Genomic DNA, 13,887 nt, shown 5'->3' on the forward strand with positions numbered 1-13,887 from the left:
AACTATATAAAAGATAATTTGAATTATCATCACCTGATAGAAATGTTGACGCACAATTGTATAAACAATTTCCACCGCCTAAAATTTTAATAACTCTATAGTCTCTCTCTCTCTCTCTCTCTCTCTCTCTCTCTCTCTCTCTCTCTCTCTCTCTCTCTCGGGGGTTGGGTTTACACCCCCGTACCCCCCCCTCTAGATCCGCCATTGAAATTCATTTAGGTTTTCAAGCCTGTACCAATAACAAATGATTGATTTCAAAATATCATAATGTAGAGGGAATCTCACCATTTCTGATAGTACATCAAAAGTTTGTGACCGGAGAGTCGATTTCGACGTTGGTAAGATAAAGAACCCTTAACACATAGGCGGATCCATGAATTTGTGAAAGAGGGAGTCTTTTGGGTACTTTTTACAATCTCCACCCCCTACACCATTTACACCCTTTGTTTGTGTACATAACATCATAGGGGAAATCTTGAGATGGTTTTATTCATGAAAATGTTTAGTTTATTTACTACTTGTTTTCAAAATTCTAGTCATGCTCAGATCTGATTTCGCATTGAAACAAAACCAAAAGCCTAATTCAAAGGTTACTCCCAAGAGGCCGGGGGTCTGGGGTAAATGGTGCAAAATTCTGCATTCTGAGCATTTCTTGGCACTTCTTTTTCACTTTCAAATTGTCTACTTCTTAAACAAACTTATGTTACATATACTTTTTAAGAATTCTTAAGTGATACTGTATATGACGAAAATATCGTAAATATATATCAGTGTGTGGTCTTGTTTATCCTGAATTAAATGATACACTGGTGTTGATAAATTTGAATGGTGCAAATTACATGTAAGGATCCACCTTTCCTATCAAAATGATTCAAAGACTCGTTAAAATTGAATAAATCTTATACTTTTTGGTCCGCAAGGGGGGTGGATGGGTGCCCGGACCCCCCACCCCCTCTGGATCCGCCCTTGTAACATATTTATCTTACTCTACCCGTATATATACCCCAAATGTGATTGTCATACCTGAGTGATTTTCTAGCTGGACTCGACCCGGCAGTGTACATTACCGATAAGAATGTATTCATAGGGAATAATAAAGAAACAAATTAAATCACGTTGCATAGCCTCAAAATTATAAAATATATATGTGTAGTAAAACATTCTGAAGGTTTAAATAATTTAGACGAAAATGCGAAATATACAAATAGAAATATTTATTGGCACAAACACAATTACAATATTTGTATGCCCATTGAACATCATTAGATAATGTTTACATAATTTTTATGTAGTCTTAAGTAATTGACATCTATATTCAAAACAGTCTCTAATATTTCACAGTAATTTTGAAGACTTTATGTATATCACTGTATAATAAATATACATGTACTTGTAACATGTGTCTTTCAGTGTCCAGAGTAATATTTTTCTGTGTTATATCATAAATGTTTCTAAGGTAGGTGTTTCTTGGCTTAGAATAAGATTTACCTTGAAAAAGAAAATGAATTTCATCCTCGATCACACCAGTATTGCAAGCATTACAAAATCTTTCATTCATTGATGTGGAATTATATCTACCACTTTCTATTGCAAGTTTATGTGCACTTTTAAATCTAATTCTGCTAAGAGAGGATCTCTCAGATCTTTTTCTGAGTAAATCAACGTATGGACATCTTTTGCTCGTGTATAATTTTCTATAAAATTCAAGTTTTTCTGAACCAAAGATTTTTTTATGATTGCTCCTGGGTGCACTGGTCAATGATTCTTTGTTTCATGTTTGGTAGAAGGTGTTGAATTGAACCTTTATATTTTGTAATGTTTGAAAATCCCAGATTATCTAGAATAGAAAATATTTTCCTAGTCCAAGTGTTGTAATCACTAGTGGATTGGTAAAGTTTAAAAGCCAAAGAATCAGAGGTTATCAGGTGATTCCAATATTTGATACTTGAGAATGAAATTTTGGACCAAAGTGGTAGTCTATTTAAAAGTTCTGCTAAACAACCAGCATTGGATGTTTTGCAGTGCACTCCGAGGATATCTTTAATAAATTTTAAGTGAATTTTTTTTCCATATTTGAAATATCTTTGAATGAGAGATCCACTCGATCCCCATATTTCACTACAATAAAGAAGAATTGGAAGTACAATAGCATCAAAAAGTTTTTCTAAAAGTTTACATGGGTTATCAATACCAATGATTCTTTTCATTTCGAAACATGCTTTTCTAGCTTTTTCAATAAGCATAGATGTTGCTAAGTTAAACCTCCTATTACATGTCACCATAACACCTAAATAGCAGTATTTTGGGACAATTTGTCTTGAGGTTTGCCATTCGAGTTAAATATTGCTTTATAATAGAAAATATGCTTAAAACAAAATGAGATGTGACAAACACTAGAAACTGTTTGATTACTTGTGTTCAGAATTAACTTGTAAATTGAAAAACCTGCTTTAAATGAAACTTTTACTACTTAACCTATGTAAACAAAAACAGGACACGTACGAGCCTTGTTTACATAACAAAGAATTGTGAGCTCTGTATTTCTCTTGTAACTCGACAACTGACATTCAAATTTTTGCTGACCATTAGACATACCTTGGTTAATCATTGTAAACATTAAAAATGGAAAAATAAAATTTGGAAATTTTCAGGTAATTCATATTCAAAGAGGAATAACTCTAATATCATTAGATATTTTATTAGACTTCATTATGTAAAACTTTTACGGTACCAATTTTGATGCACCAGATGCGCATTTCGACAAATTATGTCTCTTCAGTGATGCTCAACCGAAATGTTTGAAATCCGAAATAACAATGAAGTTTTAGAGCTATTATAGGCAAAAACAGTGTGCCAAAAAAGTGGAGTCAAATTCGTTTAAGGATAAGAGCTATGTGTATTAGACATTAGACTTTTTGTCCAGCTCCAATGACATGCTAGATTTTAATAAAAACATCAGGAATCTATCCTGAAAATGACTAGAAGGTTGTATTATACAACACCCACCTTTAAATCGGACAATCCAAAACTCACCCAAAACTATAACTAACAGCATAGAAAAACTTTCTAATATCATTTTAAATCGCAGGCTTGATACATTCTTAACCGAAAACAAAATCATACATGATAGTCAAATAGGATTTTCAAAACAAAAAAAAATCTAGAACATCAGACCATTTATTTGTAGTGAAATATTTAATCGATAAATACATTAACACTGGCAATAAACGACTCTTTGCATGTTTTGAAGAATTTCGCAAGACATTTGATACTGTTATTCATGATGGCATTAAACTAAAACTCCTATAATCAAATACCAATGGTTTATTCTACAACATATTATGTAGTATGTATAGGCACAACAATATTTTCATAAAAGTAGGGAACAAGTTAACCCATCCATTTACACCAGAGATGGGAGTTCGACAAGGTGTTGTCTTAAGCCCAAATATTTTTGAATGGTTTTTCTAAATTACTGAGCGAAGAAACCAATTCTGTCAATCTTTCTGGAAAGAAAACCACCTCTCTTCTAAATGCGGATGATCTTCTACTGCTATCAGAAGCCCAGAATAGAATACAAAACAAACTAAACTTACTTGAAAAATATTGCAGCGATTGGTGCTTAGAAATACTAATAAGACAAAAAAATAATCAATTTTAATTAAAGCGGCACCTTATTAAAGAAAACTTCGTGTTTGGTAGCATATGTATTGAACGTGCTAACAAATATGATATCTAGGAGTAATGTTATCCTCCTGCTGTTCATTCAAGGAAGCAAAATATGGTAAAATACAGCTCTTAAGACCCCCTTCAAACTTTATACATGTATTAAAAAACATCAAATCTATAGATCCACAAATTAAAATATTTTTACATCCTTTTGACCATATGGTAAAACCTATTGCCTTGTATGGTTGTGAGATATGGGGAATACTTTCGGCAAGCATGCTGGAAAAAGACAGAGATTTATATTATATCTTTAAAGATTGGGAGGTAGACATCTATTTGGTGCCGGGAAAAGAAGAACTAATATTGCAATAATCTCTGAATTGGGTAGATATCACATGTTCTGTTCTATAATCCAAGGTATTTTACTATATTGGCACAACCTTGAGAATAGCCCAGAATCATCCCTGTTATACAGTGCTCAATTCATATAATATAAATTGTTGGTCAAAAAGACGTGAAGAGGGTCATAACTCAGGAAAACTCATAACATATTTTTCGTATAAAGAAAAATTTCATATGGAAAATTACATTTTTATAGAATCCCTAGAATTAAGAAAAGCTCTATGTAGGTTTCGAATTAGTGCACATGACCTACGAATTGAAAGAGGAGAATATGAATTTATAAAAAGCAACACTGGCCAGAAGATTACTCTAGGAACAAACAAAAGAATATGTGAATTACGTAACCTAAATTGTATAGAAGACGAATTTCATTTCCTCACTGATTGTCCATTCTATGTTGAAGAGAGAAATATGTTGGGTTTTTTTTTCATGATATATATACAAACTCAACAATTTTTTTTATCTATTTAATAAATAAGGACAAATTTACTTGGTTGATGATTAAAGAAGACAAACCGGTAATTGTCAAATTGAGTGAATATTTAATTAAAACTTTCAGAAAAAAAGGTGATGCTTTAAAATTGCAAAAATCCTTATAGTTTATTATTCATTTGTTGTTATAACACTGATATTGTCAATTTACTTATGTATACACCTGATTTGCAATTCATCTAGGCCTATATGTAAACAAAAACATGACACGATCCTAGTTTACATATTTAGCAGCTGAAACCCCAGAACTAGTATCAATTGTGATATTTTAGATTCAATAAGCACATTCTGTGTAGCAGATCGTATTAAACAATTAAGACTCAATGATGTCTTTAACATCAACCATGGTCTTGCACCAAATTATTTACATGAGAAATTTGACAGAAATGATAATGCTACTAGGAGAGCCTCCAATTTTGATTATCATGTTCCTAGGGTTAGGGCCTACAATAGTTCAAATTCAAGTTTATTATCATGCCATTAAAAACTGGAACTCTCTTCCTTTGGAAGTAAAAAATATAGCTAATAGAGGTAGTTTTAAATCTGCTGTCAAGTTGCATCTTGCAGAAGAAGCTCGTAGAAGGGAAGAAAGCATTTATATATAATGGGTTTTTTTTATGGTGTATAGTTATACATTTTAAAAAAATATTTTGTATCAATATATAATCAAACAATGTGCATAGTTTTACTTAATTTGGGCTAGGAAAATCATCTAATGTTCAATCTTATTTTTGTCTATGCTGTCTTAGTCGTACATAATCCATTGGAAATAAGCAAGATTTATAAATTGCTTTCATGTGTTATCCTAGGCAAAAATTTATTTAAAGTATGTAATTCATATTGTCTGTGATAAGACCTGGTACTGTGATAAGCATGTATTTTTGATAATGATGTTATTGGTGGTGGCTATAGCTGTGATAATATCTGGAGTGCATACGATAGCAACGTGCCAAAAATTCATTTGTGATCCCTAATTGACATTATCAATGTATTTTACAATGTATATTATTGAGATTTGTAATTTATCTGATGCTTTGCCTGAATAAACATAATGATAATGATAATAATAAAGTCACAGGTACTTGACGTTTTTAAAAATATCTATAGGCTAATAGAAAAAGTCTTCCAGTAAACATAATATTTATTATGTTTACAGGAAGACTATTTTTTTTTTATTATAGATATTTAAAACGTCAAGTGCCTGTGAATAAAGTAGACTATTTCGAATATTAAATTTGTGAGAAACGAGAACACGCCTTTAGATCCACCCAGAAAGAAGACGCACTAGGTCAACTCAAAGGATTATGGGATAGAATGACATCACTAAAGTATTTGCATATTCATAATTAGTACACCGCCATCTTGGAAGTGAATTTATTCACGACCATCCGTAAAATCCGAGAAATATCCTTGTCATCGCCGTCTTCAGTGAACATCTGAAGGATTTTTTATTATTACCAACCATAGCCCAGTGGAACGGACCCGTGTGAGTGTTTAAATCTTCATCATTATAATTATTTTCTGCAATTTTGTAGACCTGTCATTGATGGATGCTATATTACTATATGCATGGGTAACTGCGTTCTTTACGCGTCATAGTTACTGTTTGAAGTTCTCTGCAATCAGTTTGTAATTTGCAAATAGTAAAATAGCATGAGCAAAAGTAGAAATATATTTATTGCATAGAATTGCGTGCTGTTGAAAAACAGTAATGTACATTGTAAAGGCTATGACGACCATGATGCTTTTCGATCTGACATCTTTTGTTAAAATAGATGCTGAAAGAAAGCACATTCGTGCCACAGTGATGTGTTTCAGCGCATATATACTCGCACTGTTCATCAATAATTAGCAAAACTTTATTATATGGACTATTTTCTAGATAAAGTAAAATATGCCTGTAGTTCTTTGTTTACCAACAAGGTTGAACCTACCCAAAGCGTTGTTGGGAGTTTGCTATTGAAATGTATTTTTATGAATGTCTTTGTATGAGATTTGTGTTTGTTTTATTGAAATGGTGACTGGAAAGATTTTAAAAGTAGTTTAATATAATTGTAAAATTATAATGTATATTCCAGACTAAGCGGTTCGTTCATAGGCTAAGTAATTAGAAAATCTTCAATGAGTGCACAGGCAAAATGTCCACATTTTCTGGGATAGGCGGAAAAGGTGACAAGGGATCGAACAAATACAAGTCGCTGAATATAAATAATATCTACCAGGGCAAGAGTGTACCAACGCAGAAAAGCACAGGTAAGATTTTTTTTTGTTTTACAGAAAAGCCAGTTCTCTGTAGTTGGTTGGCAGATTTTGAAAAGTTGTTTCCTTTTTCTGAGGTCTGTCAGCATAATTTTCTGTTTTGTATATTATTAACTGTTCTGGTTTTAATATTGCTGAATATAAATGATGGGATTATATTGTAAAATAGTTGATGGTCTTAAATACGTACAGTAAAGTAATTGAGGATGCTGGAGTTCATGTTGAAAAGGGGAGACAACTTTTTGACTTTCAAGTCATTAATACATTCCATCCATTGCTCACAGTAGTGTATAAATGAATAAAATGAAAAGGAAGTCATCAAAATGCTCATGACAAAGTTGTCTGCAATGTTTATGTAGTTACATTGGTTAATAACTCAGTCTATGCGAAAAATGTCGGACCTGACCGATGTGCAGTGTCTCAGGTCCGATGCGTCATTTTTTACACCGGACTGGAATGTCCGGTTTTGAGCTTTACTATTTTGACGTAGAGTCATTTAACTGTTTAATATAAGTAAAAATCACACAAATCCAAATATGTAAATGAATGTGATTAAAACCGTATTGACCGTCTAAAGTATTATGCGGGAGGGATCCCTGGTATAGTATTACTAGTATAATAAATAAGATTTCCTTGGTTTTGCATTTTCAAGTGTTTCACTTGTTTACATTAGGTTTTTTGGTCTGACAAAATTTGGTTCAGTCCAGTGTGTTCATTGATTACACAGGACCGAATGTCCTGTGTGGTCCAAAAAACTTTCACATAGACTGATAACTGTATGTAATCGTTTTTTTTTTTAAGGTCTTGATTTCAAGGGCCTAGGTCTTTCCAATTGGGAAAAATAGCGACATTTGCTTGAAAATGGGAAAACCGTTTCATCGATAAAAGCAGTAGAGAGAAAACCAAACTAGTGCATTGAGGAATAATTGGTCTCCTTCTGACTTGCATTTTGGTCTAAGCCTACCTCATTTAAATAAAAATGAGGTTTGCTTGACAATTTTGAAGCAAAATTTTTAATCGGGGGGCCTGTGAAGAAGATATATATGAACAATAAGGCTACCCTTCATAGATTTGTTTTTATTGTTTGGAAGTTTAAGTACCTGCTTTTTAGAATTGGGAATGGGGCCTTATTTTTCGGCTGGCATTGGCAGAGGCTTGTTGCATTGTGTCCATTGTTTTGATATGATTTGGTGCAAATCTGTTTTAGCATATGCCCATTGAAAGCAACAGTTGGTTCAGTGACAAAATGGAGAAGCACCTGATGTTTCCAGGGGTTTGTGTTTGACTTGCTCTCAATTTTGTATTCTTTATAGATTTACAAGATTAATCGGTTATCTTCACCTTTTTCTTTTCACCTGACAATTACTAAGAGAAAACATTTTCTGGACACATACAGTGAACCAAACCAGATGACCATTATTATAACTTATACTTTGATGCAGAGGAAAGTCTAAAGCATTGCAAGTACTGTAAAAAGTATCCAGATATGGTAAAATCCCAACTTTGAGGTTCACATTACATGTAGAATGTATGAAAAGTCAGGACCCAGTTGCAAACAACTTTGTTAAGCTTAACTGACAGTTAATACTATATAAATTTAAGAGCTTGTGACAATTGAACTGTTTAAGTTAAGTAACCTTCTGCAACTGGGTCCAGGTAGTTGTAATAAATTGTAAGTCTGTGGGCTAGTAACTTTGTTACTGCCACCCCCTGGGTTAGAAACTTAATTTTTTTTATTGCACACCTGTGTTATGCCAAAATTATAGTCAAAATATTCATTTTGTTGTTCTCTTCAATCAATGAATTGAATGATCAAACCTCTTATAGATATTGTAAATTTCATGACCAGAGGTGTGTAATTAAAAAAAAAAATTAACTATTAGTCCAGGGGCTAGTGTCAGTAACAAACTTACAATCCCATGAACTACTCAGTAATATTAAAAAAAAAAAAAAAAAGCCTAAAAATAGAGTTGATACATGAAAGTTAAGACAATTATGAAAACAATGGCCAGTTTCAAATTATATTATTAAGCATTTTTGTTTTAGCTTCTGGCCAAGTGGTGAAAGATAAAATTTGATTATAATTGCATGGCGTTAAATAAACTAGATCAGACCAAGTTTTTACTAGTCTGAATCGATCGGACATGCCTTCGTGTCAAATCCTGGAAAGTATAATTTTCTCTGGACCTTTGGATTTTGCAACATCTTGATATTTTTATATACTTAGTACTTGGAATGCAAGGGACTTTTCTCCTCATGAAAGTACAATGGTCATGTGGTGTTGCAAAGTTTTAGAAATAAAAAAAAAATTGTTTGTAAAGTGGACCATTGAATTGATGAAAATTACTGGTCTGAACAAATATTTACTGGTCAGTATTTTAGTTACTTAAATGAATATAAAAAAACCCAACAAAATAAAACTAAAAAACAAATTAATATTTGATGTAAAGCCGCAATGTTCACGGCCTCATGGCTGGGGTAATAGTAAATTTGAACCATTTGAATGTCATCCATGTGGCTTCAAATGCATTATTATACCCCATGAAGTGAAATTGCAGAGGGTATAATGTTTTTGACCCGTCTGTCGGTCCCTTTTTTTGTTAGCGCAACTCCTCCAAGACCGCTCTTCAGAATTTTTTGAAACTTAGTAGTTAATAATGATACACTGTGTAGATGTGCATATTCCCAGGAAATTTTGATTCAATAATTTTTCTGGGAGTTGTGCCCCTATTGAACTTGGAATTTCGAGCCAGTCTGTCCTGTTCTTGCAGTAATGCATAGCATTACCATTCATTATGTGAGGCATTTCAAGCAGTGTTGGAGGGTGGGGTATGTGAGCTTGCACACTTTTGCTTTCTTTCATTGAATAAGCAGACTTGTTCTCCTAGGGCTGCACATTTGTGTGAACAGCATTGGATTCCCAACCCAGATGTTGAATTTCAATCAATCTTGCTGGTGCATCTGTCCACATAACAAAGTCGAATTCATGTAACAAAAGTTATTGCAATTAGCAGCTTCCATCCATATCTGCTTATTATTCGAATATGATCCAGAAAAATATTTCACACTCTCATTGTAAGTTCATTTGTTTTAAATGTTTGATACTCAATCCCAAATCAAAAAAGCACTTGAATTTACTCATTGAAATCCGCAGATTCAAACTTGTTGTCTATCTCACATTTAAAAACCTTGCACGTTAAGAGGTTATAGTTCCGAATTGATCATTTACACATTACCTGTCCTTTGGACTGATTATATACAAAAAAATCACCAGACTTGAGAAAAATTTACCAGTTTTGTCAGTTGGGCCGGCAGATTTTAAAAATTCGGGTGCTGTCCACTGCATCTGTCGAGCTAGCATTTCCTCTTATTGTTACTTGAAAAGAAAAAGGTGAAGATAATTAACATTGATCAATCTCAAAAAAATTCTATAAAGAATACAAAATTTAAGAGTGCATAGTTGCCAACCTCCAACATGTAAAAAGAGGGTCATGATCCTCTTTGGAAAGTAGAAAATCTGGTCATAATGCTTAAAGGACACATCGCATGTTTTTAAACTTTTTAATTTTTTCAGCAAAATTAATTCATTTCATGCCTAAAACTACTTTACATGTGTTTTAAATGAAACAGTTTGCATAGTTTTCGAGTTTGAAAGCGATGAAATTCAAATCTTGCGATATGCATATTTTCTTCGATATTTTACGCGCCATTATCTGTGACGTCATATGCGACCTTGAGCGAGAAGATTTGAAAACAGTTGATAGCCATTTCATAAACAGATTAGATTTAACTGACAAACAAACAATTATCACATTAACAGCTTGTAAATAACGCTGCATTAGGGTGTTTTGTGCCGTTTAAGGGTGTACTTGCTGTCATTAGAGAGGATTTGGACTTGTTTTTTTCAATTTTCGAAGGAAGGTATGAGGGACAAGACGTGAATATTTTTTGTCGGCACAACGACTTTGCCATAAAAACCCATAGTAGAATTTGTCCCTGTACTTTTTCAAACAAGCACTTGGACAAGACGTAGATAAACTGTGAGAAAATTGTTCTATCGAAGCTACGCACTGTTACATATAGGTCTACGGCATATACTTTCCGTTCTGATGTCGAATTCAATACACACTCGCACCAACTGACCTTCACCTTGTAACAACATATAGGCAGAACTTTGCTAGCAGCGTCTACCAACTGGTAGTTTTAAAAAATTTAAAGATAAAAGATATTTGAACTTTCAATTATAAATAATAAAATATAATATTTCCTGACTTTGAATTGAATTATAATGCTTTAATTTTTTTTAAGGAACGCGTTGTGGACGTGTTTGTACAACAACAGCACGCCGCGCTCCCACTTCCTAAGTAACAACGTGTTGATAACAAAAAATAATGATTAGGCCTAATAAAATTGCTTTAATAAAATAATTTAAAAGTATTGTGATTTTCACAATAAGTTTGATCATTATTATTATTTTTTCTTTCTTTTCGAAATGCACCCGTGACAGTAGGCCTAGTTGTCAATGATACAAAATCGTATCATAATTTAGGCCTATCTAACTTCTCCAAAAATAAATTTAATAATTATTACACTGTTTAGTTTAGAAAAGCAACAACGCTAATTACAGTTGTTTACAGAAATGGCATTACCAAATTGTGTTTAGACAGTGATCCCATGTAAACATTATTTACTCGCAAATTTATGCAGATTTCATGCTCGCTTTTCTCGCTACATTTGGCTCGCTACATTTGGGTCGCTATTTGTATGCACTGGTGGCTAAAAGATATAAGACTCGGGGAATTTGTCAACATCGAAATAAATGTTATCCATGGTAAATAAATTAGGCCCCTAAAACCCGAGTTTTTAAAAATATCTAACACTACTTTTACAACAAGTTGATCGACGAAGGTCGCATATGACGTCACTGTACCACGTGACTACCTATCTAATTAACTAGGCTTTTTGAAATCGGGGCTTAGATTTAAGTCCGTATTGTGGCTAATTATCGCAATACTTCAGCAAACGAACTATTACGATTAATTTCTATAAGCATAAGGAAGACAAAATGCATATAATTCTGTATACTTTGAAAACACGAGATGTGTCCTTTAACGACATTCCCGACATATTTACAAGGAATAAGTGTTTATATTTACAACAGAAATGTGTGTATTGTGTACTATTTTATTGAAGAGAAGTATAGTAATTGGCACATTTTGAATTTTTCAAGACTGATAGAGTTTGACAATATACAAAGCAGGACACAGATTGATTAAATTTACATGAGAAGAGGGCATCTACGGTTTCATTGTTTATTTCAGATCTGAATTCAGTGGGGTTTATTTCTTTACAATATTAACATTCAAAGATGATGACAAAAACGACAACAGTGATTAAATGACTTGTGCTAAAGTATTTTTTACATGATTTTGCGTTTTAGCAAGTTTTGTCAAATCATTTTTAGATCCAGAGTGAAAAGTCATTTCCTCAGATTTGTTAGTAGGTACATAAGTATTCTTTTTGTTGGCGTGTCTGCTGGCCCTGATAAGGATCTCTTCTTGAAGGAAGCCATTTTACATGATGACTTCCAATCCCTGATTTGTCAAAACAACTGGAAGATCTATAATTGTTGACACCTGCTTTTATATCTTATCTTTAATGTACTTAACCATCATTGTTTACCAAGATCCAAGCTTGTGTTGCAAACTGGAAATTACACCCATGATCTAATTTACAAAGCCAAACCCCCTAAATCTGGTAAAAGGTATGACCTGCTGGGTCGTAAAAAATAATCAGGTTATGGGTAAAAAAAAAATAATCTGATTTAACCTAACAAATTCGGGTAAGTTAGCAACTATGAGAGTGAACAGCCATTGCAAAACACAGACTCTCCGGAAACACTGATACTCTCTCTCCACTTTGTCACTGAACTGACTTGCCATCAATGCTCAATACATATACATGTGTTAAAATGGACTGAAGATCTTGACTTGGCATTAAAGATAATTTGTACGTAACGTTAGTTGATTTATTATTAGCAGCTGTACAATGAATAGTGCATTTACTTAGGTTACTGAGTATTTACTCAGTCTGCTGGGATACTTTTAATCTTTGATTTCAAGGGCCATAGCCATTCATATGGGGGAAGGGGAGGGATGATATTTTGTTGAGACTGGGAAAATACTTTTAATTCTTAAGAATTTTATAAAGCAAAACTAATTGATTTTATCTACCCATCTTAAAAAACCAAACTTCAGTTTCATATTTTTGGTGGTAAAGAAAAATGGAAAATCAAATATTTCAACAAAGCCATGACCCAGGCATAGCAAGATTTCATCATTTTGAAGGAAATAAGCATGGGTCTCTAATGCAAGTGGTTAGTAAATGATCAGAACTTAAATCAGCAACATTTTGAATACTTTTAGTTTCGTTATTTTCTGAAATTGAAGTAAACACCCTTGGGGTTTCCATTGAAAAAGACTTAATATTGTTACTGTCATGATAGTGATTAATTTGGACCCAGTCTCTTGTTAATTTTCCACCTGTTCATTCGTCATGGTGGTCAAGGAGTGCGGGTTCCTCACTTGAAGATCTGTCAAAATCTTTAGATTTGAAATTATGAAAATATACTGTTAGGCTTAAATTTTTCGGATCATAAAGCTTGTTATAGGTAAAACTTGCATAATTGTAGACTTCAGATTGGTTTTGATGTTATGTTTATATTTTATTCTGCTGATGTTGAAATAGAACTTTAGGAAAGATATTAGGTGGTTTTATAATCCTTTTAGATCATGTGCAAGTGGTTTAGATCTTCTTTTTTCTTCTTAGTAACACGTCAGCATGGGTTACAAAGCTTGGGAAAAGTGGCAAGCATGCGGCGTATGCCGCCTCCGGCTAATTTGCCAAGTTTGAAAAGTGAGAACAGTGGAAACGATCCTAACATCAATTTAGTTCCTACAGGAGGTTCAGGTAATTAAATTTCAATTAATCCTTTTGTTTTATACAATTACTGGTATGACTTGTAATGAAACCAATTTCGGTTTTCTAATATTTTGAAAGGTTTAT

General features: G+C 33.0%; 1 protein-coding gene and 1 pseudogene across 11 annotated transcripts in view; one reads left to right on the forward strand and one right to left on the reverse strand.

Annotated features, from left to right (window-relative positions):
• Positions 1-1,284: 1,284 nt before the first annotated feature.
• LOC125680200 (uncharacterized) lies at positions 1,285-2,935 on the reverse strand (annotated as a pseudogene).
• Positions 2,936-5,635: 2,700 nt separating this feature from the next.
• Positions 5,636-13,887, forward strand: part of LOC125680537 (protein PRRC2C-like) — a 37,349-nt gene continuing 29,097 nt past the window's right edge. For 10 of the 11 annotated variants that reach the window (XM_048920212.2, XM_048920209.2, XM_056155706.1 and 7 more), the window contains exons 1-3: positions 5,875-6,049; positions 6,642-6,816; positions 13,651-13,791. In XM_048920212.2, coding sequence (XP_048776169.2) covers positions 6,702-6,816; positions 13,651-13,791 — 256 coding nt within the window. In that variant the 5' untranslated portion in view covers positions 5,875-6,049; positions 6,642-6,701. Of the gene's footprint in view, positions 6,050-6,641; positions 6,817-13,650; positions 13,792-13,887 lie in introns of all 11 variants that reach the window. The other variant, XM_048920208.2, reaches the window with a different exon arrangement.

Source organism: Ostrea edulis, chromosome 2, assembly GCF_947568905.1.
Source record: "Ostrea edulis chromosome 2, xbOstEdul1.1, whole genome shotgun sequence".
Classification (NCBI taxonomy): Eukaryota; Metazoa; Mollusca; class Bivalvia; order Ostreida; family Ostreidae; genus Ostrea; species Ostrea edulis.